Consider the following 26,487-nt stretch of genomic DNA (forward strand, 5'->3'; position numbering starts at 1 on the left):
AATCTTACATGCAGAAACTAAGGTAAAGAACTGGATAACTTGCAGGAAAGAACATCAAAGCTTTGGAAGTTGAAGGCAGAACAACTATGATGTGCAATTATATTCATGGCTACTTAAATAATATAGGAGAGGCCATTTCAAAGAATTATAGAACCAGAGGAGAATGAAGAAACAACAAGGAGTGAGATCTCAGAAAGAAAACAAAAACAAGGAATGCAATTTTAAAATCAAGAAATTGCTTAACCGAACAGAATTTAAAACAACAAGCAAATGTTGTCAAATGTTGACAAGGTCAAAGGTGAGCCAACTCATCACAACCTGCCGAGGGCATCACTAGTGCCACCAGGTGTGCTGACTTCAATATGCCTCAGAAACTGATAGAAAAGTTACCGATAAAGAAGAACTTCTATTATGACAGAACTTTCTGGGAAAAAATAAAGACACTTAACAGTCAGAAGGATGACAATGAACACGAACCCAGAAAATAAACTTGGTGCTGTTAGTGTCATGAAGGATTTAAGCTCCGAAGAAGGCCACTCTAAACGATTGACTGGAGTAGAATATTACAAACAGTTCTTCATGTGGGACTTAGAAAGTTACATCTTGCTTAATATTACTTAAAAGAATCAAATCTATAGCATTTATGTGACATATTTGTTCGTATGAGATTTATGAAGCAGATTGGATACATTCTAGACCACTTGTCTGATGTAAAGAAATACAGTGGATTACAGTTAATTGGAACACAGTTAAGGACCAGTACATTTTGGCCCAACTAAGCAGCTGCCCCAATTAGCTGAAGTTTCATGCCAATAGTTATAAAGGTATAAAATAAAAACACAAACTCAGCACTTAAATAAAATACAAAACAAATTTAAAAACTATCAATAGTACCACAGTATTGTAAAACTATGTTCCTAATAGTTCTCAACGGAGGAGTTCAACGCAGACCCCTCGTGCAGATAATGGACTGCTTTCATATAATACTATCAATGATTGAATCCTCCAAATCTTCATTTTCATTGTAACATTCAAGATGATTGTTGATACCTTCAAATTCTTCATAGTTCCTAACTGTTGAAATATCGCTTCACTTTCACTCCCAGCCATTTTTGGCAACTCCAAACCTGAATGCTTGAAACCGCAGTGAGCAAAAGAGTTCTGAATTGTCTTACTGCTTATTTCTCAACCATCAGTGACAAAAATCACTGCTTTTTGAACACAAACTCACACGCTATTTAAAAACTGTTCACTCTAAAAACTGTGTAGTGTTGCACGGTTATACAAGTGCACGTGTCTGACATTAGTTAGAAACTGTTCGGCAACAGTCTCCTGCCCCAATTATGTGGCAGAGCGTCCCAAATAAACAAAGGTAATCCTGGCTATTTTATCAATTTGTTTTTGTTCTTTTAAGAGTTGTCCCAAATAAGCAGCTGCCCCAATTAACCAGAATCCATTATATTTGGGTCAGAAAGTAGTCAATAAGATAAACCAAAGGCGGGGTAATATTTCTACCTAAGATTTTGATTTAGGATGACTAGAGTGCGCTTCAAACAATAAAACAAGAGTTGCGATACAACAAATAATTACACTCGCACTAATGTCTATCACAAAGAGACAGCTAATGGGACAATTAACCTGTAACTAGATACAAGTAGTAAAATGCTCATCATTCATAAAGGGCAACTCAGCCAAGGCATACAGGGACACGAGAAGAGCAAGATTTCAGTTAAGTAACTTCACAGTGAAACCTAAGGATTAAGTTGAAAATTAGATGGGAAACTGTTGCCAACTAAAAAGGTACCTTGATCTGAAATTGTTGGAGGGTTGAGCTTTGGAAATGTGTTGGACACTGATATGGAGCACTACAAGATAACACTATCTGAGGAATCATTTATGGTGCAAAGTGACTCAATTAACTTTACACTGGATGGATCAAAACCACAAAAGTAAATAGGAGCAGGAAAAGGAACTGGTTTCTCAAGCTTGTCTCATCTTTTAATATGATTGTGTCTGAACTGCCCAGGCCTCAAATCCTCTTCTTTGCCAGTTCCACATAATGCTTAATTTTCCAATCTTCCAAAACAAAAATGTGCATACCCATTCCTTAGCCACATCCAGTCATCTAGCCTCCAAAATCATTCACTGCAGACAATTACTGGGATTCAACAGCTTCTGTGAGAAGAAATTCCAATATACCTTAGCTTTGTTCTGTTGTTGTGTCTGTTCCCTTATCTCCCACTGGTAGAATCATCTTAACATGTACCTCATCATGCTACCTCAGGATCTCTTAATCAGATCATCCCTCATTCTCTAAATTCCAAAAGAAAACTTAACTAACTACCTTTAGATGTTCATGATACGACAACCTTCTCATTTCAGGAATAAGCTTAGTGAATCTTTTCCGGACCACCACTAACGTCTCATTCTTTCACTGTAGTACATAATTTGCAATTCCCTATCAAAATGGTTAGCTGGCAGTAGGATGGGATGAACAAAGCACATCATAGTTCTTCTGGAAAACAAAGACAACTTGGAAAGGTGTTGTTATACTGGAAACACAGGTGATGATCAGGTAAACAAGTGAGAATATTTGAGAATGAAGGAAGAAGTGATGTAAATATAGCCAGATGCCTCCTCTAGCAGAGAAAACCGAGCAGCAGTTCCTCTTGTGGAATAATGATGCTGAACGCAATCAGCAGAACCCATGCAACAGATATGAAAACAGAGCTTTCAGAAAGAGGCTGGGAAGAAACAAAATGCAAAAGATTACTTTAAACTACTTATTATAAAGACACTGCTAAAACCTAAAGGCATTGAATTTGTACAGCAAATTTGAATGTTAAGTTCATATTGCAAGTAAAAGCAAATTTCCGGCATTAAAACATTCAGAGGACAGTAGAAAAAGAGTGAAATCTGCAACTTAAAGAAACTATGCAGCCAGTTCTACAATGAAGGGCTCGCAGCACCAAATTAAACTGTGTGTTCCTACTTTGTAATCGCCTCTGCCAAATCTGTAGCCACAACTACAAATTTGCACTTTTATTATATCGCGTTAAAACAAGCGAAAATCTATTAAAATGCTCTTCGGCGTTCTTAGAGCTAATTGCAAATTGACACATTTCTCCAATTTCCAACCAGATAAATAATAAATTCTAATCCCTCCCCACCTTCCCATACACAGGAAGAAAATCCTTTCTAATGGTTCTCTGTAGCACAGCTAAACTGGTGTAGCTCTGAACGCCCAAACATGATGCAACTTTTCACTTTACGTTCAAGTGGGAGATATCCGTGCCTCCTGCTGTCAGTCTGCCCCCAAAACACTACCAGCTCGTTCGGTGAACAGGACACGCTCGCGCCACTCTCCACGCTGCCCCCGCACCGCATCAACGACGTCGCGGCCCGGGCGATGTGCGCGCACGCGCCCAGCGGCCGGAACGTCCGCCCGGCCCGCTCGTGGAAATCCCGCCCACCCGCCCGGCAGCCGGGGCTCGCAATTGGGCGAACCGGTCCGCTGCGGCTGTCGCTCAATTTGCGTCACAATGCTTCCTTTCTAAGGGGGGTTGGGGGTTGGCGGGGTCTGTACTGGGGATCCGGCGGACGGTGATTCAGGTGTGGAGCTGGCGTGTGTCTCTCTCGGTTGAAATCAGTCCTCCTCCGGACTTGGTAAGATCATCACTGGGCTGGGTATGCTTCTGCTGTTTGCTGCAAAGCACCAGATGAGAACTGCGTATTCTGTGGTTTTCCCTGCGTACATAGAGTAGTTCACTGAGTAAAGGGCTGGACGTTTCTTGTTTTCCTTTGTGGCCTACTGCAAGGAATCTAGCGCTTTTAACGTTGGATATTCGTAAGGTATTGTGGACTTATTAAACATTCTTGATGGTTTTCGACATGCTCTGTCGAGTTAAGTCGATATTTGTTCGGAGAAATGAGATACGGTCGCAGCTCCCCTGTAGACGCTGTTGGCATTGTCGATTCGAATATAAATGGTAAAAAGCTTTGTCCCTGCAAAACAAAAGGACTGTAACTTCAGTTATAAGTTGTCAGGGCAGCAATACACCTTGGCCAAGGGTAAGATGTAAAGCATTTTCTTTTTTTTAAAGTAAAAATGTAAGTGCCATCAATAAAACTGACGCTGGTTTTTTTCCAGTGTTACTGCCGCAATGATTCAACCTGCTAAAGTCCATTTAAACTTGTACGCTGCACTGGCACTTAAGACGTACATTTAAAAAGTAGCCCAACCTTTAAAACTGACCAGAATTTGAAATCTAAGACACATGTCATGGAAAATGCGGGGTCTGCATGCATATTTCGTCATAAAGTGGCACCTTGGGGTTCAGATATGAATATACAAAATTTGATGTGAGATTGGATAATTTGAGGTATTAATAAGTCGCGGAGGTAACATTAGAACATAAAAAAAGTTTCAAGTTATCTCTGGCATTGATAAGTTAAACCTTAGGTAGAAATGAGAAAATATGATAACACTGACATCATTGTATAGGCACTTATGCTTTAAAAATAAGATTTATTTGAATAACAATAGAGAAGAGAGTGGGGTGTTTAGACTGGTACATTTCTTGATCTATATTGTATGCAATCAGACCTTGGAAATGTGACTTAAAAGTAAAATTTGTAGCTACTGGAACAGTAAAGTGGAAATTGATTCTGAACTACCATCCACCTGGGATGGTAATTGCTTCTCTTTTGGCAGATGTTATCCGACATTGTCTATTTCTATTGAAGTTGTGATACAGGGGAGCTTGTAGTTATATAGTGGCCTTCACAATTCCATTCTAAAACAATTTTCTGGATGATCCTGAAATCCAGCTCTGAGGATTAATTACTCAAGTTTTTACGGTTGAACTTGTTCCACAACCTTCTGATGTCAGATGATGGTTCTACTGAGCATTTAAGACATGAGAGCAGAATTAGGCCATTCAGCCCATTGTGTTTGCTCTACTCATCATGGCTGATTTATTATCCCTCTCAATCCCATTCTCCTGCCTTCTCCCTATGAACTTTAACATATTTACTGAACCAATGAGATGATGAACATTAAAGTTAAGACAAATTATAAAAGATAAATATGGAATGATGAAATAATAAGAACATATATAAAATTATGTTTATTTTCTAAAATGTAGTTAAAATTCTACTTCAGCTACAAGAAAAACTTTTTTTTAATGAATAAGTAGAACTTTTGCTGCATGAACCTGCAGGCCTTAATCACTGCCTATTTAATATCCGCCCAGATGAAGCTCTGGGCATAGTACATGTATGCACTGGCATTGATAAGTTCTTGAACCCCTTCAGGAAGTGGGATATAAATAGCAATTGGACAGAAATTAATCCAATGAGTCTGTGGTTAACTCTTCCTCCTTACCTTTGTATGCATGAGGCCACATTATTTTGTATTAGAATAATTTGAATTAATTAAAAATTGTTGCTGTAGAAGATTTGGACAGGTCTGGCTATTAACAGTGAATCTGATCTGAACCCTTCCCTGTATAAATGTTGTCTAAGGCACTGAGTTCCTCTGGCACCTTTTTTTTAAACAGTTATTGCCCTCAGTTTTATGCTTGTAATGATGGCAGGAATGTTTAGTGTCCATGTCAATATACTGAAACATCTGGAGTTCAAAAACCTCCAAAATAAAGTGCAATTGCTGATTCTCTGCAACTATATGGAGTATGTTGTTTTGCTGCATCTTCAGTATGTAGGCCCTGAATTTACAAGAATACCAGAGCTAAAATACACTTGCCTTTCGCTGGTAAAGCTTTTGGAACTGCCAAAGATGCCCTTTACACGGGTCCACTTGCCTGACATTCTTATCTGAAGAGATTTGGAGACACAGTAGATTAGATCTCTTGCTTTACCACCGCACACAATGGGAGTGTCTGGAGCAGGAGGACCAAACTTCAGTTCTAGATTGGCTTGTTTATCTTCCATCTGTATTTGCTGCAGACGACAAAATCCAGACTCCAGGTTATTCAGTTCAGATTGGGTGGTGGGATGAGGAAACCCACTTAAAAAAGTGTTTAATAAAATATCTAAAAGATGAAGCTTGCTGAGAAAATTTAATTGGTATATATGGTGGAAAGGGAAAAAGAAACACTAAGATAACTAATATGCAGAAGCAGAGGGTTGGGGAAAGTGACCCACTTAATGTAGTGGTGAAAGTACGGAATGGTTAAGGACTTAAAGCCCAACGTATTGGGGATCGTAAACGGGAATGTATTTGAAGCATAGATAAAGGCAAGTCTACACTAAAGACTGGTTAAACCAGTTGGATCACTGTTAGCAGTTTTCTATAGCCAATTATAGAAATGATATTTAAGGTAAAAACTTACTATAGTGACATAAAGGTTGTGAAAATGGAGTAATGAAGAGGAATATTTTACTAAGAGTCATTATTTGCATCACAACATTTCAAGGTTGAGCTGCTTTTTCACCAATTTCTCCCCCACCCTGTCTGATTTGTCCATTGAATGCTTCCTGACTAATGGTCAGCACCAGTGCACCTCCAGGATGTGTAGTGAACCTACTGTTTTACCCTCTCTACACGTGAGTGTGTGGCTCTGATATTGTGTATAAACTTGCTGATGGCACCATTGTAAGGAAAGTCTTGGATGGCAACAAGGAGGCGTACAGGAGTGAGATAAATCACCTGGCTGAGTGGTGTTGCAACAACAACCTCACCGTCAATGTCAGCAAGACCAAAGAATTGATTGTGGACTTCAGGAAGGGGAAGTCAGGAGAACACACACCAGTCTCATTGAGAGGGTCTGTGGTAGAAAGTGTGAACAGTTTCAAGTTCCTAGGTGACAACCTCTCTGAGATGGGTCCTGGACGCACCATATTAATGTAGTCATGAAGTCGACTGCTTCATTAGAGTTTGAAGTGGTTTGGTATGTCACCAAACATTTGCAGATTTCTGTAGATCAAAGTGAATTTATTATCAATGTACAAATATGACACCATATACCACCCTGAGATTCATTTTCTTACAGGCTTTCACAATAATTACAAAGAAACTGTGCACAACAACAATGGACGAACAATCAATATGCATAAGAAAACAAATTATGCAAATATAAGAAAAGAGAAAATAAGTAAATTTAAAAAAAAAAATTCAGAACATGAGTTGTAGAGTCCTTGAAAATGAGTCGGTAGGTTATGGAATAGTTGAGTGTTGAAGTTATCCCCTCTGGAGTCTGAGGAGTAAGAACTGTTCCTGAGCCTGGTGGAATGGGACATGAGGCTCCTGTACTTCCTTCCTAATGGCAGCAGTGAGAAGAGAGCATGGCCTGGATGATAGCTGTCCTTGAAGATGGATGCTGCTTTCCTGCAACAGCACTCCATGTAGATATGCTCAGTGGTGGGAAGGGCATTACCTGTGATGGACTGGGTCGTATCCACTACTCTTTGTAGTTTTCTCCATTCAAGGGCTTTGATGTTTCCATAGGATGCAACCAATCTGTATACTCTCCACTGTGCATCTTTAGAAGTTTGTCAACATTTTAGATGACATGCTGAAACTGCAAACTTCAAAGAAAGTAGAGGTGCTGCCATGCCTTCTTTAAGAAGCTGATAGTCACATCTGATATGATCGACTGACTCTACTGAACATCAGGATGACAACATTTACCCACAATGAGCCACATTTTCTACACTGTGAACTCCTGCTTGCGGGATCCATAGGAGACTTATTAATTACACTGGCTCTACCTTGGAACTGGTGCTCGAGGCGTGGGAGAAGGGCCGGCATCCTGGTGAGGTTGGGATGGTGTGCTCCCTAGCATACACCTGGCTAACGTTCAGTCCCTGGACAATAAGCTGTACGAACTGAGAACCAGAATCTCCAATCAGCAGGAAACAAAGGAATGTAACATTTTGTGCTTTGTGGAAACCTGGCTGACGGAGGAGATACTGGATCACACCATAGAGCCCTTTGGGTTCTCCCTATTCTGGGTGGACAGGTCTGAAAGCCTCTCTGGGAAGAGTTAAGGAGGTAGGCTATGCTTCATGGTCAATAATGCTTGGTGCGACCCCCGGAATGTACATGCCCACAAATTCTTTTGTTCCCCAGAAGTGGGTACTTTGTGCTGCTGTGTAGACCTTTCTGGCTGTATAGGGAGTTCACAGCTGTGTGTATTCTGCCGCAGGCTGATACTGACCTGGCTCTCGAACTGTACCCTGGAGACTGTACACCCAGAGGCTGCCTTCATTCTCGCTGGAGACTTTAATAGAGTGTCGCTGACTAAAGTCTCCCTTAAATTTTGTCAACACATCCATGTGAGCACACTAGGAGATAGCATACTTGGTCACTGCTACTCTCCCTTTTGCAACACTTACAAAGTGCTCCTCCGTCCGCCATTTGGGAAGTCGGATCACTCCTCCATCTTACTTCTGCCGATGTACAGGTCGAAGGTGAAACGAGGCAGCCATGGTTAAAACCAACCACTGTTGGTCTGACCAGTCGGTCTCCATGCTACAGGACTGCTTTGATGACATCATCTGGAATGTCTTTTGTGATGAGGATGTCTCTGAGTTCACGGATGGGGTCACGAGCTTCATCTGGAAGTGTATCGAGGATGTTGTCCCCCAAAAATCAGTCAGGGTCTATCCAAACCAGAGACCCTGGATCAACAGTTCCGTGCAAGCAGCACTAACCACATAAGACAGCTTACATTGCCTGTAACCAACAGAAACTCAAGAAATGCAGCTACGATTTACGCAAAGTCATCAAGGCAGTGAAACGACAATACAGGGACAAGATCCAGACACGACTCTCCACGAACAACACACACAGCTTATGGCAAGGTCTGCACACCATCGCAGACTTCAAAGCTAAGCACAATAATGCTGCCAACATTGTTGCCTCTCCCCCAGATGAGCTAGGTCTTTTTTACGCTCGGTTCGATATCGCCGACACTGAGCCCCCAAAGCAACCTGCACCTTGGTCATCTCTGAGGCTGAAGTAAGCAGGTGGTGTGAGTGGACAGTCACAAGGCTGCAGGACCGGACGGCATCCCAGGGCGGGTACTCAGTGTGCGTGGCACAACTGGCAGGTGTGTTTACAGACATTTTTAATCTCTCCCTCTCCAGTATACTGTGCCCTCCTCTTCAAAACATCCACCATTGTTCCTGTACCTAAAAAGACCAACATGTCTGAACAACTGGAGTCCTGTCACACTCACCTCAATAATCAGCAAGTATTTTGAGAGGCTGGTCAAGAACTACATCTGCAGGATGCTACCATCCTCACTGGACCCCTTACAATTTGCCTACTGACACAACTGATCAACAGATGATGCAGTAGGCACAGCTCTACGCACTGCCCTTACACATCTGGAGAAGAGGAATGCTGTTCTTGGATTACAGTTCAGCCTTCAACACCATAATTCCCTCCAAGCTTGGCAAGAAGTTTAGAGACTTTGGCCTTTACCCTGCCTTGTGCAACAGGATCCTGGATTTCCTGTCAAATTGTCGGCAGGTGGAAGAGTGGGCTCCCTCATCTCTGCCCCTCTGACCCTCAATACAGGAGCCAGGGCTGTGCCCTAAGCCCCCTCTTTTACTCTCTGTATATCCATGACTGTGTCGCCACCCATTGCTCCAATCTGCTAATTAAATTTGCTGAAGATTCTATATTGATTGGACTTATCCCAAATAATAATGAGGCAGCCTACAGAGAGGAAGTCATCACCCTGACACAGTGGTATCAAGAAAATCTCTCCCTCAATGTTGCAAAAATAAAGGAGCTGGTTGTGGACTGCAGGAGGAATGGAGACAGGCTAACCCCTATTGACATCAATGGGTCTGGGGTTGAAAGGGTGAACAGCTGTAATACACATCACTGAGGATCTCACGTGGTCTGTACATACTGGCTGTGTGGTGAGAAAAGCACAACAGTGTCTCTTTTACCTCAGTTTGGTATGGGTCCCCAAATCCTAAGGACTTTCTACAGGGGCACAATTGAGAGCATCCTGACTGGCGGAATCACTGCCTGGTATGGGAATTGTATTTCCCTCAATTGCAGGACTCTGCAGACAGCCCGGTGCATCTGTAGATGTGATCTTCCCAGTATTTGGGACATTTACCGAGACAGGTGCGTAAAAAGGATGTGAAGGATCATTGGGGACCCTAATCACCCCACCACAAACTGTTCCAGCTGCCACCATCTGGGAAACGGTACCAACAGGCTTTGGGACAGCTTCTTCCACTAGGCCATCAGACTGATTAATTCATGCTGATGCAATTGTATTTCTATGTTGTATTGACTGCCCTGTTGTTTTACTATTTATTACAATTACTATAAATTGCACATTTAGACAGAGACGTAACATTTGTACTCATGTATGTGAAGGATGTAAGAAATAAAGTCAATTCGATTTATAATAGCATGTGTGGACTCAGGACAGATTGTCTGAAATGATAACGCTGGGGAATTAAGTTACTGACCCTCTCCACTTCTGATCTACTGATGAAGCCGGCTCATGAACCTCGGGTTTCCTCCTGTAGTCAATAATCAGCTCTGTGGTTTTATTGATGTTGAGTGAGAGGTTGTTGTGGCGCCATTCAGCCAGATTTTCAGACACTGTCCTACGTGATGATTCAGCTAACAGCAGTGGTATCGTCAGCAAACTTCAGTGTGCCATCGGAGCTGTACTTGGCCTCATAGTCATAAGCCTATATATTAAAAAAAATCCACCACCCTTGGAAGTTTCATGTTTTATTGTTCTACAACATTGAAATCACAGTGGATTTAATTTGGCTTTTTTGACGCTGATCAAAAGAATTGGACTGTTTCATGTCAAAGTGAAAACTGATCTTTAAAATGACCTAAAATTAATTACAAATATAAAACACAAAACAACTGATTGTATAAGTATTCATCCCTTTAATATGACAAACCAAATCATCACTGGTGCAGCCAGTTGGTTTTGGAGGTTAAATAGATCTGTTTTTGGAGACCTGTGTGCAGTCAAGGTGTTTCAGTTGATTGTAGTAAAAATACACCTGCATCCAGAAGGTCCACCTGCTGGTGAGTCATTATCCTGCCAAAAACTATACCATGAAGACAAAAGAACATACCAAACAACTTCATGAAATGGTTATTGAAAAATACAAGTCAGGAGATGGATGCAAGAAAATTTCTAAGTCACTGAACCTTTGGAGTACAGTTAAGTCAATTATCAAGAAATGGAAAGAATATGGCACAGCTGTAAATCTGCCTAGAGCAGGCTGTCCCCAAAAACTGAGTGACCATGCAAGAAGGGGACCAGAGAGGGAGACCCCCAAGAGACCTATGTCAACTCTGGAGGAGTTGCAAGCTTCAGTGGCTGAAGTTGGGAGTGGGAGTGACTGCGCGGACAACAACTGCTGTCCAGGTGTTTCACTGGTCACAGCTTTATGCGAGAGTGGCGAAGAGAAAGCCACTTTTGGGGGGAAAAAATCTCACCTGAAATCTCAGCTCGAGTTTGCCAGAAGGTTCTATGGTCTGATGAAACCAAAATTGAAACCAAAAATACACCATCTCTACCATGAAGCATAATGGTGGCTGCTTCACGCTGTGGGGATGTTTCACTGCAGCAGGCCCTGGAAGGCTTATGAAGGTAGAGGGTAAAACAAATGCAGCAAAATATATGGAAATCCTGGAAGATTTGTTTTTCAGGAAGACAATGATTCCAAGCATAAAGCCAAGGCCACACAGGAATGGCTTAAAAACAACAAAGTTAATGTCCTGAAGTGACCAAGTCAGAGTTCAGACCTCAATCCAATTGAGAATTTGTGGCTGGACTTGAAAAGGGCTGTTCACTAAAGATGGCCATGCAATCTGACAGAGCTTAAGCAGTTTTGTAAAGAAGAATTGGGAAAAATTACAGTTTCCAGGTGTGCAAAGTTGATGGAGACCTATCCACACAGACTTAAATGCCAAAGGTGCATCCACTAATAAATACTGACTTGAAGGGAGTGAATACTTGTGTGACGAATTATTTTGTGTTTCATATTTGTAATTAATTTAGATCACTTTGTAGAGATCTGTTTTCACTTTGGCATGAAAGTTTTCTGTTTATCAGTGTCCAAAAAAAAGCCAAATTAAATCCACTGTGGTTCAATGTTGTAAAACAATAAAACATGAAAACTTCCAAGGGGGTGAATACATTTTATAGGCACTGTATAGAATATGCGTAAGAGGCACAGTGGAGAGCATTCTGACTGGTTGTGTCACACCCCAGTATGATGGCTCCAATACAATGGTATGGAGGATCACAAGGTGCTGCAGAGGATTGTAGACATAGAAAATAGGTGCAGGAGTAGGCCATTCGGCCCTTCGAGCCTGCACCGCCATTCAGTACGATCATGGCTGATCATCCAACTCAGAACCCTGTACCAGCCTTCCCTCCATACCCCCGATCCCTTTAGCCACAAGGGCCATATCTAACTCCCTCTTAAGTATAGCCAATGAACTGGCTTCAACTGTTTCCTGTGGCAGAGAATTCCACAGATTCACCACTCTCTGTGTGGAGTAGTTTTTCCTCATCTCAGTCCTAAAAGGCTTCCCCTTTATCCTCAAACTGTGACCTCTCATTCTTCTCCATCAGCTCGGCCTTCTCCATCAAAGGCGTAATCCACCCCACCATCGAGGGCATTTTCAAGAGGCAGTGTCTCAAGAAGGCGGCATTCATCACTAAGGACCCTCGTCTTCTGAGATAAGCCCTCTTATTACCTCTCTTAGCTTCTGTTCTCCGCCATCAGATTTCTGAACAGTGCAAGAATGCTACTTCATTGTTCCTCTCCTTTCTTTCTCTGTAAATCTTTCTATTAATTTTCCAAAATTATAAACAGAATAACAATGTTGATACAGAGAGATTGGAATAATCATATTGTTAATAAGCATATACAAAAAAGATTTCAAATAATACCAGTATAATAGACATCCAAACTCATGATATAATTAAACATAGAGAAAAAAGAAATAAAAAGAAAAAAGTACAAAGAAAAACCCCAAAAAGAAAAAAAAGAAAACTAAATACTAAACCCAGAAAAGCAAATGGAAAAAAACAAGGCTAGACCATTATCTTAAATCGAACACATTCAATAATGTTGTCAACTCTGCTCCTCTATTCATATATTTTAAGTTAATAAGAAGGATTCGGAAAGGTCAAATTACGTATGAAAATGTTGAAGTTCCTCTCCTTTTGCATGCTTTGTTTGTATAGAAATTTATTGTAATTTGCCTTTGCACAGCCATAAGACAAATTGCATACTGCTGCCGTAAGACAAATTGCACATCATGTAAGACAGTGTTAATAACCCTGCTTCTGATCTGTATTAATTCCTGATGTGCTCCATTGCTAATCAACATTTTTGATTGTAAACTTAAAGTGCCTTTCTATTAAGTTACTTTTCCTCTTCTACCTTCTGTGTGGTTTTTATTCCTCAACCACCCTACCCCCACCACCCTCCTTCCAAAACTGTGAAGTGACTTTGGAGTAAACATGTTGATAGGCCTGAGTTCAGGAGTTTAATTTGGTCACTAACTGATGACAATTGAAATTGGGATGGGCAATAAGGGAGGGGAAGAGGAAAGAAAGTAAGTTGTTTTTTTTTTGCAGCCAGTTGTTGGAGTATGGAATTTTATACCATTGGGTGGAAAAGTGAACAGTTTCATACTACAGATCATAAGACATAGAAGCAGAATTAGGCCATTTGGCCCATTGAGTCTGCTCCACCATTCATGCTCAACCATTCAATCATGGCTGATCCTTTTATCCCCTCTTCAACCCCATTCCCTGGCCTTCTGCCCATAACCTTTGATGCTGTGTCCAATCAAGAACCTATCTGCCTTAAATACACCCAACGACCTGGCCTCCACAGCTGCCAGTGGTAATAAATACCACAAATTTAACACCCCCTGGCTAAAAAAATCTCTCTGCATCTCTGTTTTAAATGGATTCCCCTCTATCCTGAAGCTGTGCCCTCTTGTCCTAAGCTCCCCACTATGCCAAACATCCTTTCCCCATCGACTGTCTAGGCCTTCTTAACATTCGAAAGGTTTCAATGACATCCCCCCCCCCCCACCTCATCCTTCTAAATTCCAGCGAGTACAGACCCAGAGCCATCAAACATTCCTTTCAGTCCCGGAATCATCCTTGTGAACTGCCTCCGGACCCCCCCAATGTCAGCACATCCTTTCTAAGATGAGGAGCCCAAAACTATTCACAGTACTCGAGGTGCGGCCTTAGCAGTACCTTATAAAGCCTCAGCATCATATCCCTGCTCTTGTATTCAAGACCTCTTGAAATGAATGCTAACACTGGATTTGCCTTCCTCACCACTGACTCAGCCTGCAAGTTAACCTTTTAGGGTGTTCTGCACAAGGATTCCCAAGTCCCTTTGCATCTCAGATTTTTGGATTTTCTCCCTATTTAGAAAATATTTATTTCTACTACCGAAGTGCATGTCCATGCATTTTCCAACGTTGTATTTCATTTGCCACTCTCCTGCCCATTCTCCTAATCTAAGTCCTTCTGCAGCCTACCTGCTTCCTCAACACTATAGCAATAAGACCATAAGATATAGGGGGCAGAAGTAGGCCATTCAGCCCATTGAGTTTGCTCCGCCCTTCAATCATGGGCTGATCCAATTCTTCCAGTCATTCCCACTCCGCTGCCTTCACCCCAAACCCTTTGATGCTCTGGCTAATCAAGAACCTATGTATTTCTACCTTAAATACACCCAGTGACTTGGCCTCCACAGCTGCCCATGGCAACAAATTCCACAGATTTACCACCCTCTGACAAAAGTAATTTCTCTGCAACTCAGTTCTAAATGGACATCATTCAATCCTGAAGTCGTGCCCTCTTGTTGTAGAATCTCTTGCCATGGGAAATAACGTTGCTATTTCTAATCTGTTCAGGTCTTTTAACATTCAGAATGTTTCTGAGATCCCCACTTATTCTCCTGAACTCCAGGGAATACAGCCCAAGAGCTGCCAGATGTTCCTCATATGGTAACACTTTCATTCCTGGAATCATTCTTGTGAATCTTCTATGAACCCCCTCCAGTGTCAGTATATCCTTTCTAAAATAAGGAGCCCAAAACTGCACACAATACTCCGTGTGGTCTCACGAGTGCCTTTTAGAGCCTCAACATCACATCCCTGCTCTTATATTCTATGCCTCTAGAAATGAATGCCAACATTGCATTCGCCGCATTCACAACCGACTCAACCTGGTGGTTAACCTTTTGGGGTATCTTGCACAATGACTCCCAAGTCCCTTTGCATCTCTGCATTTTGAATTCTCTCCCCCATCTAAATAATAGTCTGCTCATTTATTTCTTCCACCAAAGTGCATGACCATACACTTTCCAACGTTGTATTTCATTTGCCACTTCTTTGCCCATTCCCTGAAACTACCCAAGTCTCTCTGCAGGTTCTCGGTTTCTTCAACACTACCTGATCCTCCACCTATCTTTGTATCATCAGCAAACTTAGCCACAAATCCATTAATATCATAGTCCAAATCATTGACATACATCATAAAAAGCAGTGGTCTCAACACCGACCCATGTGGAACTCCACTGGTAACCGGCAGCCAGCCAGAGTAGGATCCCTTTATTCCCACTCTGTTTTCTGCCCATCAGCCAGTGCTCCACCCATGCTAGTAACTTCCCTGTAATTCCATGGGCTCTTATCTTGCTAAGCAGCCTTATGTGTGGCACCTTATCAAAGGCCTTCTGAAAATCCAAGTACACCACGTCTACTGCATCTCCTTTGTCTACCCTGCTTGTAATTTCCACAAAGAATTGCAGTAAGTTTGTCAGGCAGGATTTTCTTTTCAGGAAACCATGCTGGCTTTGACCTATCTTGTCATGTGCCTCCAGGTACGTCGTAATCTCATTCCTAAGAATCGATTCCAGCAACTTCCCAACCACTGATGTCAGGCTAACAGGTCGATAGTTTCCTTTCTGCTGCCTCCCACCCTTCTTAAATAGTGGAGTAATATTTGCAATTTTCCAGTCTTCCAGTACAATGCCAGAATCTATCAATTCTTGAAAGATCATCATTAATGCAACTACTTCCTTCAGAACCCAAGGGTGCATTCCATCAGGTCCAGGAGATTTATCCACCCTCAGACCAATAAGCTTCCTGCGCACCTTCTCAGTCGTAATTTTCACTGCACATACTTCAGTTCCCTGACACTCTTGAATGTCTTCCACTGTGAAGACTGATGCAAAATATGCATTCAGTTCCTCTGCCATCTCTGCATCTCTCATTACAATATCTCCAGTGTCATTTTGTATTGGTCCTATATCTACCCTCGACTCTCTTTTACCCTTTAGATACTTAAAAAATCTTTTAATAGCTTCTTTGATATTAGTCGCCAGCTTCCTTTCAAAATTCATCTTTTCCTTCCTAATGACCTTCTTAGTTTCCTTCTGCAAGTTTTTAAAAGCTTCCCAATCCTCTAATTTCCCACTAGCTCTGGCTTCCTTGTATGCCATCTCTTTAGCTTTTACTTTGGCTCTGACTTCAGTTGTCAGCCACGGTAGTGTCCTTCTTCCCTTTGAAAATTTCTTCTTATTTGGAATAAATCTGTCTTGCACTTCCCTCATTTTTCACGGAAACTCCAGCCATTGCTGCTTGCTGCCAGTTCCCCTCTCGTGCCATTGTAATCTCCTTTTATTCCACTGAAATACTGACACAATTGGATTTTATTTTTTCTCTCTTAAATTTCAATGTAAACTCGATCATATTGTGATCACTGTTCCCTGAGGGTTCCTTAACCCTAAGCTCTCTTATCACCTCCAGATCATTGCACAACCCCCAATCCAGTACAGCCGATCCCCTAGTGGGCTCCACAACAAGCTGTTCTAAAAAGCCATCCCTTAGACATTCTACAACTTCACTTTCTTGAGGTCCTGTTCTGACCTGGTTTTCCCAGTCCACTTTCATGTTAAAATCCACAACGATTATCATGATATTGCCTTCCTGACACTCCTTTTCAATCTCCCGCTGTAATTTGTAATCCATATCCCAGCTGCTGTTTGGAGGCCTGTATGCAACTGCCATTAGGGTCCTTTTACCCTTGCCATTTCTTAACTCAACCCATAGCGACTCTACACCTTCCAATCTGATGTTATCTCTTTCTAATGATTTAATATTATTTCTTATACACAGAGCCACACCACCCCCTCTGCCTACTAACCTATCTTTCCGATACACCGTATATCCCTGGACATTCAGCTCCCAATGGCAGCTATCCTTTAGCCAAGTTTGAGATGGTCACAACGTCATATTTGCCAATCTGTAGCTGAATTTCAGGATTGTCTGCTTTATTCTTTAGGCTGCGTGCATTCAAATATAACACTTTCAGTCCAGTATTTGTTGCTTTCTGTTTTAACTGCACCATGCCTCTATTGCCCTGTAACTCATCCCACTGGCTGTGATTATGCCTCATCTCCTGCCTGTCCTTTCTATCATCTCTGTTGCACGCTATCTTTGAATTATTTCTGTTTTCCCCTTCCTCAGCCCGTTCACTCCGGTTCCCATCCCCCTGACAAATTAGTTTAAACCCTCCCGAACAGCTCTATTAAATGTGTCCGCTAGGATATTGGACCCCTTTGGGTACAGGTATAACCCATCCTTTCTGTGCAGGTCATACTTTCTCCAGAAGAGGCCCCAGTGATCCAGGAATCTGAAGTCCTGTCCCCTGCATCAGTCTCTCAGCCGCACATTAATACGCATGATCATGCTGTTCTTGTACTCGCTAGTATGTGGCACAGGCAGCAATCCTGAGATTACTACCCTGGAGGTCCAGCTTTTCAGCTTCTTACCTAACCCCCTGAATTCTCTCTTCAGGACCTCCTCCCTTTTTCTACCTATTACATTGGTACCAACATGTACCAAGACTTAGAAACAGAAAACCTGCAGCACGATACAGGCCCTTCGGCCCACAATGCTGTGCCAAACATGTCCTTACCTTTAGAAATTACGTAGGGTTATCCATAGCCCTCTATTTTTGTAAGCTCCATGTACCTATCCAGGAGTCTCTTAAAAGACCCTATCGTATTTGCCTCCACCACCATCGCCAGCAGCCCATTCCATGCACTCACCACTCTACACAAAAAAAAACTTACCCCTGACATCTCCTCTGTACCTACTTCCAAGCACCTTAAAACTGTGCCCTCTCGTGCTTGCTTCTGACTATCCGTACGATCAATGCCTCCCATCAGGTCACCTTTCAGCCTCTGTCAGATGTTCACCCTCTCTCTTCAGAATACTCTGCACCCGATCCGAGACATCCCGTACCTTGGGAGGCAACACACCATGCGGGTATCTCTATCAGGCTGACAGATCCTGGCTGTTTCCCTCACTATGGAATCCCCAATGACTACCGCATTCCTCATCTTCCTCTTTCCCTTCTGCACCAAGGAAACCAGGCTCAGTGCCAGAGACCAGATCGCCGTGGTCGTCCTCTGTCAGGTCATCCCCTCAACCGCATCCAAAATGAGATAACGATTACTGAGGAGCTGGCCACAGGGCTGCTGTCTACAATCTGAGCTCTTCCCCTCGCTTCTCTGACCATCACCCACTTATCTAACTCCTGCAGCCTCAGGGTGACTAACTTCCTGTAGCTCCTCTCTGTCTCCTGTTCACTCCCTTAATAAGCTGTAGCTCATCGAGCCTCAGCTCCAGATCCCTAACACCGTCTCTCAGAAGCTGCATCTCATTTCACCTGGCGCAGATGTGGCCATCTGGGAGACTGGGAGATTCCCACGATTCCCACATCCAACACCCAGAGCAAAACCGACATGCTCTCTATTCCTCAAAAAAAATGCAAAGAAAAACCAAACACGAAGTCCACCTACCCAGTTACCTCACTGAAGCATACTTCCACCGAAGCCTGAACGAGCCAAAGCCTGTCGCTTCTACTCTTGCCACTGACCTTCTCCTGACAATGGCCACTCCGCTTATCTCTTCTGTACCCTTATCCACAGTTGCTGCCACTGACAGGCCCCGCACAATGGACTTGCGCCCGTGAAGCTCTCGTTTTAAGTAACCGCCTCTGACCTGTGAGAAGCACTCCTTTGTCGAGCTCAGTTGCCGCCACTGGTAGGCGTTGCGCAATCTTCATATCATCTGCAAACTTGGCAACAAAGCCATCTATTCCATCATCTAAGTCATTGATATACAGCATAAAAAGAAGCTGTCCCAACACCGACCCATGCGGAACACCACTAGTCTTTGGCAGTCAACCAGAAACTAATCCTTTTATTCCCACTCGCTGCCTCCAACCAATCAGCCAATGTTCTAACCGTGCTGGTAACTTTACTGTAATTCCATGGGCTCTTAACTTGGTAAGTAGCCACATGTGTGGCACTTTGTCAAAGGCATTCTGAAAGTCCAAATATACAACATCTACTGCATCTCCTTTACCTTTAGTACTTGTAATCTCCTCAAAGAATTCCAATAGGTTTGTCGTACAAGATTTTCCCTTTAAGAATATCATGCTGATTTTGTCCTATCTTGTCCTGTGTCACCAAGTACTCCATAACATCGTCCTTAACAATTGACTCCAGCATCTTCCCAACCACTGAGGTCAGGCTAACTGGTCTATCATTTCCCTTCTGCTGCCTTCTTTTCTTAGAGTGAAGTGACATCTGCAATTTTCCAGTCCTCATGCACCATGCCGGAGTCCAATGATTTTTGAAAGATCATTGCTAATGCCTCCACAGTCTCTAACACTACCTCTTTCAGAACCCGAGGGTGCAGTTCATCTAGTCCGGGTGACTTGTGCACCCTTGGGTCTTTCAGCTTTTTGAACATCTTCGCCCTTGTAATAGTAACTTCTCTTCCTTCACACACTACAATATCTGGCACACTGTCTTCCATAATGAAGACTGATACAAAATACCCAAAGGAATATGGATAAATATTGAATATTGAACTGTCATTTCATAAATCTCATGGTGACATCCACAAACTTCTAGTGTAGAAGTGATCACCTGTGTACATCACTATTGTGCCTTAAACCTCCAGGTTCACTGGTCTGGATCAGCTAATTTCAGAACCCCATTGATATGATTCTGCAGTTCTATCATGACTTCAGGAAAGTAAAGGTGCATTTTTGCCTTGCAGGTTAAAAAGATGAATGTTGGTGTGGCACACAGTGAGGTGAATCCAAACACGAGGGTAATGAACAGCCGTGGAATATGGTTGACCTATGCACTTGGAGTTGGAATGCTTCATATCGTGCTCTTGAGCATCCCCTTCTTCACCGTCCCTGTAGTGTGGACGTTAACTAATGTAATTCACAACCTGGTGAGTAACTGATGATGGTTTTCATGTTAAATTTTGGTATAATGATTTTCAAATTTGTACTTATTAAGCTTATAGATGTTCTTTTAAAAATCTGGAGAGTTGTATTCAATCTCATTCATCCAGATTTGCCATTCAGATTACTGTGTTCATTTTATTTGTTCTGTTGCTGTGGAGGAAATTTAATTATGTGTAAATGATTAATGTGAAAATAGGGTTAGAGAGGTTTGATTTTTATTTATTGAGATACAGCTGCTACTGCGCAGGTTGACTCTGTGATTAAGAAGGAATACCGTGCATTGGCCTTCATCAACCATAGGATTGAGTTTAAGAGCTAAGAGGTAATGTTACAGCTTTATAGGACCATGGTCAGACCCTACTTGGAGTACTGTGCTCAGTTCTGGTCGCCTCACTACAAGAAGGATGTGGAAACTGTAGAAAGGGTGCAGAGGAGATTTACAGGGATGTTTCCTGGATTGGGGAGCATGCCTTATGAGAATAGGTTAAGTGAACTCGGCCTTTTCTCCTTGGAGTGATGGAGGATGAGAGGTGACCTGATGGAGGTGTATAAGATAATGAGAGGCATTGATCATGTGGATAGTCAGAGGCCTTTTCCCAGGGCTGAAATGGCTAGCACGAGAGGGCATAGTTTTAAGGTGCTTGGAAGTAGGTACAGAGGAGATGCCAGGGGTAAGTTTATGCAGAGAGTGGTGAGTGCATAGAATGGTGTTGGAGGCGGATACGATAGGATCTTTTAAGAGACTCCTGTATAGGTACATCGAGGGCTATGGGTAACCTGAGATAATTTCTAAAGTAAGTACATGTTCAGCATAGCATTGTGGGCTGAAGGGCCTGTATTGTACTGTAATTTTTCTATGTTTCCATGGAATAGGCCCTTCTAGCCCTTCAAGCGTGCTGCCCAGCAATCCCCTGATTTAATTCTAGCCAAACCATGGGACAAGTTACAAAGACCAATTAACCTACCAACTGGTAGAACTTGGGACTGTGGGAGGAAACGGAGCGCCTGGGAAGAAACCCACGTGGTGACGGAGAGAATGTACAGACTCTTTACAGATAGCGGTAGGAATTGAACCTGGATCACTGATACTGCAAAGCGTTGTACAGCCACTATGCTATTGTCCTGCTGTTACAGTATCTGTAATAGCAGATATGATCAGCATGGGTTTCCTCTGGGTGCTCTGGTTTTCTCCCACTGTCCACAGACTAAAATTAGAGTTGGTAAGTTCATTGGTCATTGTAAATTGTCCTGTGATTTGGCTGGGGTGAAATCGGGACTTGCTGAGTGGCACGGCTCGAAGGGCCTATTCCATGCTGTATTCTGATGAATTTGACTAAGTTTATTTTCTAGAGTACTTGCTGAGGTTTTACATTCTGACATGTTTGTATCAAAGCATGTACTTTCGCAATTGTTATGAAAATACATCAATATTTTCTGATTATAGATTGGTATGAGGTAGAAACATCAATATATTTTAATAAAGAATATGAATATTATTACTTCAACATCCAAGTACAGAATCTGGTTGTCTGCGTGTTTAACACTTGATCAAGAAAAGGAGATAATACAATCTGCAGCAACATGCTGGAGGAACTCAGCTGACACAATCTGCATTTTGTGTAGCAGATTTATCACATCAGTGTTTAGTGTTGATGAAAGCAGCTCCTTTCTGTATGTTACAATGGTTTAATGACCATGAAGTTGAGGAGGGGTATGCTTGAAGGCAGTGCCCTAAGGTTCTGCTTCTAGCTGGTGAACCTTGTATCCCCCATTGAGCAGGTTAAGTTAGTGTTGAGGAAATGGAATGCTTGCCATTTTGGACATCACATGTAGGTATTAAGCACATTGGTCTTCGCGTTGTGCCTGTATCTCCTCGGAATGTCAATCCATGGATATATAACGGGATATGTTTCACTCTGTCATTGCTGTATCGCTTCCACTATTGGATATTACTTGATTGTCAACTCACATGTACTAAAAGTGGGTTAGGTCTGAAAGTTTAAAGCTTGCAATCCTATGTATTTATCTTGACTTGGTCTGTTTTAAATATTATTCTTTAAAATTTATTCTCCAAGAACTCAGACACAGTGTAACCAAAAAAAATTATGAAGTATAAGGCCATTTGGCCCATTGATTCTGTGGTAGGTCCTAGTAGAACAAACCAGTCAGTCCCATTTTTTTCCCCCATTACACTGTCATTGTAGGAAGTGTTAATTTAAATTCAAAGATAATTAGATTTTATTTTTCCTTCCTGGGGAAATTATTACACTGCAATGAATCTCAGAACTTCTTTCTGATCTTTTGTTTGGGGTGGAATGATTTTTAAGTATTAACATAACTGATGTTCACTTGTTGCAGGGAATGTATGTCTTCTTGCATGCAGTCAAGGGGACACCCTTTGAAACACCAGACCAAGGGAAAGCTAGACTTCTGACACACTGGGAACAATTGGATTATGGAGTACAGTTCACATCTTCCAGAAAATTCCTCACTATATCACCAATCATTCTGTAAGAACATGTTTCTTTTATGTGCTCTGTTCTGGTGACTTTTGTTGAGCTTTAAACCTTTGCACGGTGTTCCTGATACTTGAGCTTGGACGTTGCTCTGGTAGCAATTTCAAAAGGCATCCTCCTCAATACGTGGATTGTGAATGCACTGAAAATGAATGTAAACTTGATTCTTTGACCAATTGATCCTGCAGTTTCTCTGAGTGAATTAATTCCATTATACTGTGAGGAGAGAGCACAGTTATATTAATTAGCTCTTCGAAAATCAGTCTGAATTGAACATCCTAAATTTTAAATTTCTTAGCGAATACCATAAGGAAATGTCATAGGTTACTGTTTCCAATCATTGTGTCCTTGCTCCTTTCCTGTTAATAGGATGGCTTCACATGAGGTTGGAAGCCTATTCTAAGCATTGCATTTGAACTGGTGTAGGTACACCGAAATAGGGATTTGGTGAGGCGTCTACCTTGGAGTTGCTCCTGCATTGTTGGCTGAGGAGTTGATGTAGCGGTATCAGGTATTGGGCTGGGGAGCCGTTGGACAGGGGTGATGCAGTAGGGGTGGTAATTGTCAGCTGTGGAACAATAAAAGACAAGAATGAGGACTAAATCTTGGAGATCATGGAAACAGATAAGAGGAAAGGCCAGCAGAATTCGATACAAGACAGCAAATGAGTACCAAGGTTTAGACAAAGAAAAAGTTGTGGAGACTGAAGGAATAATAACAGTGAAACATTGAGAAGTTAAGTGAGCACACGATAATGTCATGTTTTAAATGATTCATCTAAAACATTGACAAACTTCTATAGAGCATATTGATTGGTTGCATTACAGCCTGGTTGCAATGCCCTCGAAACCCTTACAAAAAGTAATGGATATGGCCCTGTTCATCACGGGTAAAGCCCTCCCCACCATTCAGCACGTCTACACAGAGCAGGTCCCCACTACCCATCCCATGCTTTCTTCTCACTGCTGCCATCAGTAAGAAGGTATAGGAGCCTCAGGACCCATACCACCAGGTTTAGGAATAGTTATTACCCCTCAACCATCAGGCTCTTGAGCCAAAGGGGATAACTTCATTGCACGATCACTGAACTTCCCACGACCTGTGGACTCGTGTTCAAGGACTCTTCATCTCGTGTTCTTGATGCTCATTGCTTGTTTAATTTTTTTTTATTTTTCATTTGTATTTGCACAGTTTGTCATCTTTTACAATTTGGTTGTTTGTCCATCATGTTGGGTGTGGTCTTTCACTGATTATATTGTGCTTCCTCAAAATGGTTCTCAGGATTGTATATGGTGACATGAATATACTTTGGTAATAAATTTACTTTGATTCTACATTGATGAGAGCTGTGGTGGAAATTGTATATTGTCTGTGACTTGAGCATGGTTGTGTAGGAAGATGTGGTTAGTGTTAAAACCACAACCAAGATTGCATCAGCCAGTCTGCTGCATTGGTGCATTCACATCAATTAGGAGCTGCCACTAGTTTCAGTTGACCTAATTTTGAAGGATGTCCAAGTGCTTTCCGTGGAGGAAATTGAAAATTGATAAGATCTTACAGCACATTCCCATTGAAGGCCAGGCCAACTATACACCCTCACTAAATTTGTAGATAATGGATATATTGAAGAATAATGCTTAAATATTAAACTAAAAAAAATATATATTCTCTCTCCATATCCATGTATCCTGTTAGAGTTGGGGGTGGGGGGGGGCAGAGGAGATCCACAAATTTTGCAGACTTAAAAAAAGTAATTTAAATACACATTCCAATCAACAAGTATTTTTGAGGTATTGGTTAAGGAACTTAGTTACACTGTGTGCATTTTTGTAAAGAAAGATGTTTAGTACTGCATTTGATTCTGATGTTCATTTTGCTGTCTTATTCTTTTCTAGGTACTTTCTGGCCAGCTTTTATACTAAGTATGACCCAACACATTGTTTTGTCAATACAGTATCTCTTTTAACAGTGTTGATTCCTAAGCTGCCTCAACTACATGGAGTTCGGATCTTTGGAATAAATAAATACTGAATTCGAAGTCACCATCTCTGCTCTAATTAGCTTGTTACATTCACTGGGAAGACTTAAAACTGGTTGTCTGCTGTACTGTTAACTGTTATTAGGATGTACTGAGCAGTCCCTATAGGTCTCTATACCATTTTCATTGTTTGTATCCATTTCAAAATGACTTGTATCTTGGTTTTGTAATAGGATAAACAACGAATGAAATCTGGTAATTAGAACAGGTATAATTAATCCTGTAAAAAGCTTCCCAGGAAATAAAAAATCTGGGCGGGCCCAGCTCTGAAATGGGAAGGAACGTAATTATACTTGTTGTCACAGCTTTACAAAGTTGACCAAGTGTATTAGAGAGGAGTTGCATGGGATTACTGCAACTTTGGACGCAGAGTGCAAGCAAAGCTTATTTACTGAGGTACAGAAGATTGGGGCACTGCCACATATGGGTGGCAGTTTTTGAATTTTATGATTATTGTCATTTTTGATTAAGAGCATACTGTTTCTTTGAAGATTCAGCAAATAATGGTACAGAACAAGATTGTGAATTATAAATAGCAAATCCATTAATGTATGTGATATGGATTCACTTTTATCAAATTAATCCAGTTAGTGAAACACTTTTACATGGTATGTTATTTCCAAGATGTCAGAGTTCAGTTATTTCCATATGATCAATTTTGTATTCCAGTGTGCTTATGGGTGCCAGAATTACAAGATAGTATTTTGGAGTGGGGAGGGGGGGGGGAATCTTGATGTGGTATGTAATGATTATGTGGTTATTTTGACTAATATTTTAAGAGGTTCTTTGATACCAAAGGTTCCTCAACTCTTCTGTACCACTGATCTACTTGATTTTAGTGTTGGTAATAAGATTAAAAATGCCATTGGTCGTGTACTTGGAACTGCCATGGCAACTTCTTAATGTCTTGCATGCTTTCAGGAAAATTGTATTAAGCAGGAGCTAACTGCATATGTATAAAGAGGATATTAGACCTGTCACCTAGCTGCTATTGCACAGTTCTTCGCAGATGGCTCAATAGTAAACACTTGGGGATAACTTTTGTTCACCCTCTCAAACATGTATTTTCCCTTGCATTTTCGTGACTCTTGCAGCTAATTTAAGGGCCTGCATAAGTAGCCCAAGTATTGACTCATCTTGTTTGAAGCCCCAGCAAGTTTCTGGAGATAATCAACAGCACAGATGTCAATTGACCTTGGTTTACCATTCTGTATTGTAAGTGCTTACAAAAAAGACTAAGTATGTCATTATCAGAAACTACAAATCTAGTCTATTTCTTTGAATGTATGATTTATATTAAAAAAACTGGTAAAAAATATATTTTTTATTTTTAAATGCTTGAAGAATTGCTCTTCCTGTTAGTATTTCCAGAACTGAAACCATCTGTATGTTCTATGCAACTTTGTCTTTGGTGGAGAAATTGATTCTTAAACAAATAAAACAGTTTTGAACCTGCAGAATTATGGCCCATTTTTATTTTATAAAGGTTGTATGATTGACTTAGAAATGTAATGCTTCTGTTTTGAATGGCTGCCTCCTTTTGACATTTGAAGAAGCAGCAACAACTCTACGCAACGTAATA

General features: G+C 41.5%; 2 protein-coding genes across 5 annotated transcripts in view; one reads left to right on the forward strand and one right to left on the reverse strand.

The window, feature by feature from the left end:
* Positions 1–3,405, reverse strand: part of pms1 (PMS1 homolog 1, mismatch repair system component) — a 108,387-nt gene extending 104,982 nt beyond the window's left edge. For 2 of the 3 annotated variants that reach the window (XM_063051994.1, XM_063051997.1), the window contains exon 1: positions 3,273–3,405. The gene's annotated coding sequence lies outside the window, so the exon portion shown is untranslated. Of the gene's footprint in view, positions 1–2,199; positions 2,289–3,272 lie in introns of those variants that run through there. The other variant, XM_063051996.1, reaches the window with a different exon arrangement.
* A 139-nt stretch (positions 3,406–3,544) lies between these two features.
* ormdl1 (ORMDL sphingolipid biosynthesis regulator 1) lies at positions 3,545–26,487 on the forward strand. 2 transcript variants are annotated; one of them, XM_063051999.1, is made up of 5 exons: positions 3,587–3,666; positions 12,609–12,714; positions 20,151–20,335; positions 22,710–22,861; positions 24,763–26,487. In XM_063051999.1, exons 3-5 carry the CDS (start codon positions 20,162–20,164, stop codon positions 24,896–24,898), a joined length of 462 nt encoding a protein of 153 aa, XP_062908069.1. In that variant the 5' UTR covers positions 3,587–3,666; positions 12,609–12,714; positions 20,151–20,161; the 3' UTR covers positions 24,899–26,487. The 2 variants fall into 2 exon arrangements, with proteins under 2 accessions (XP_062908068.1, XP_062908069.1); XM_063051998.1 differs by lacking the exon at positions 12,609–12,714 and having other exon boundaries at positions 3,545–3,666; positions 20,153–20,335; positions 24,763–26,486.

The sequence above is a fragment of the Mobula hypostoma genome, chromosome 6 (genome assembly GCF_963921235.1).
Source record: "Mobula hypostoma chromosome 6, sMobHyp1.1, whole genome shotgun sequence".
NCBI classification, from domain to species: domain Eukaryota; kingdom Metazoa; phylum Chordata; class Chondrichthyes; order Myliobatiformes; family Myliobatidae; genus Mobula; species Mobula hypostoma.

Coding starts and splice junctions, on each gene's coding strand:
- ormdl1 (XM_063051998.1), top strand. CDS start 20,162: ATGAATGTTGGTGTGGCACACAGTGAGGTGAATCCAAACACGAGGGTA. Junction 20,336..22,709: donor CTAATGTAATTCACAACCTG/GTGAGTAACTGA, acceptor CACTTGTTGCAG/GGAATGTATGTCTTCTTGCA. Junction 22,862..24,762: donor ACTATATCACCAATCATTCT/GTAAGAACATGT, acceptor ATTCTTTTCTAG/GTACTTTCTGGCCAGCTTTT.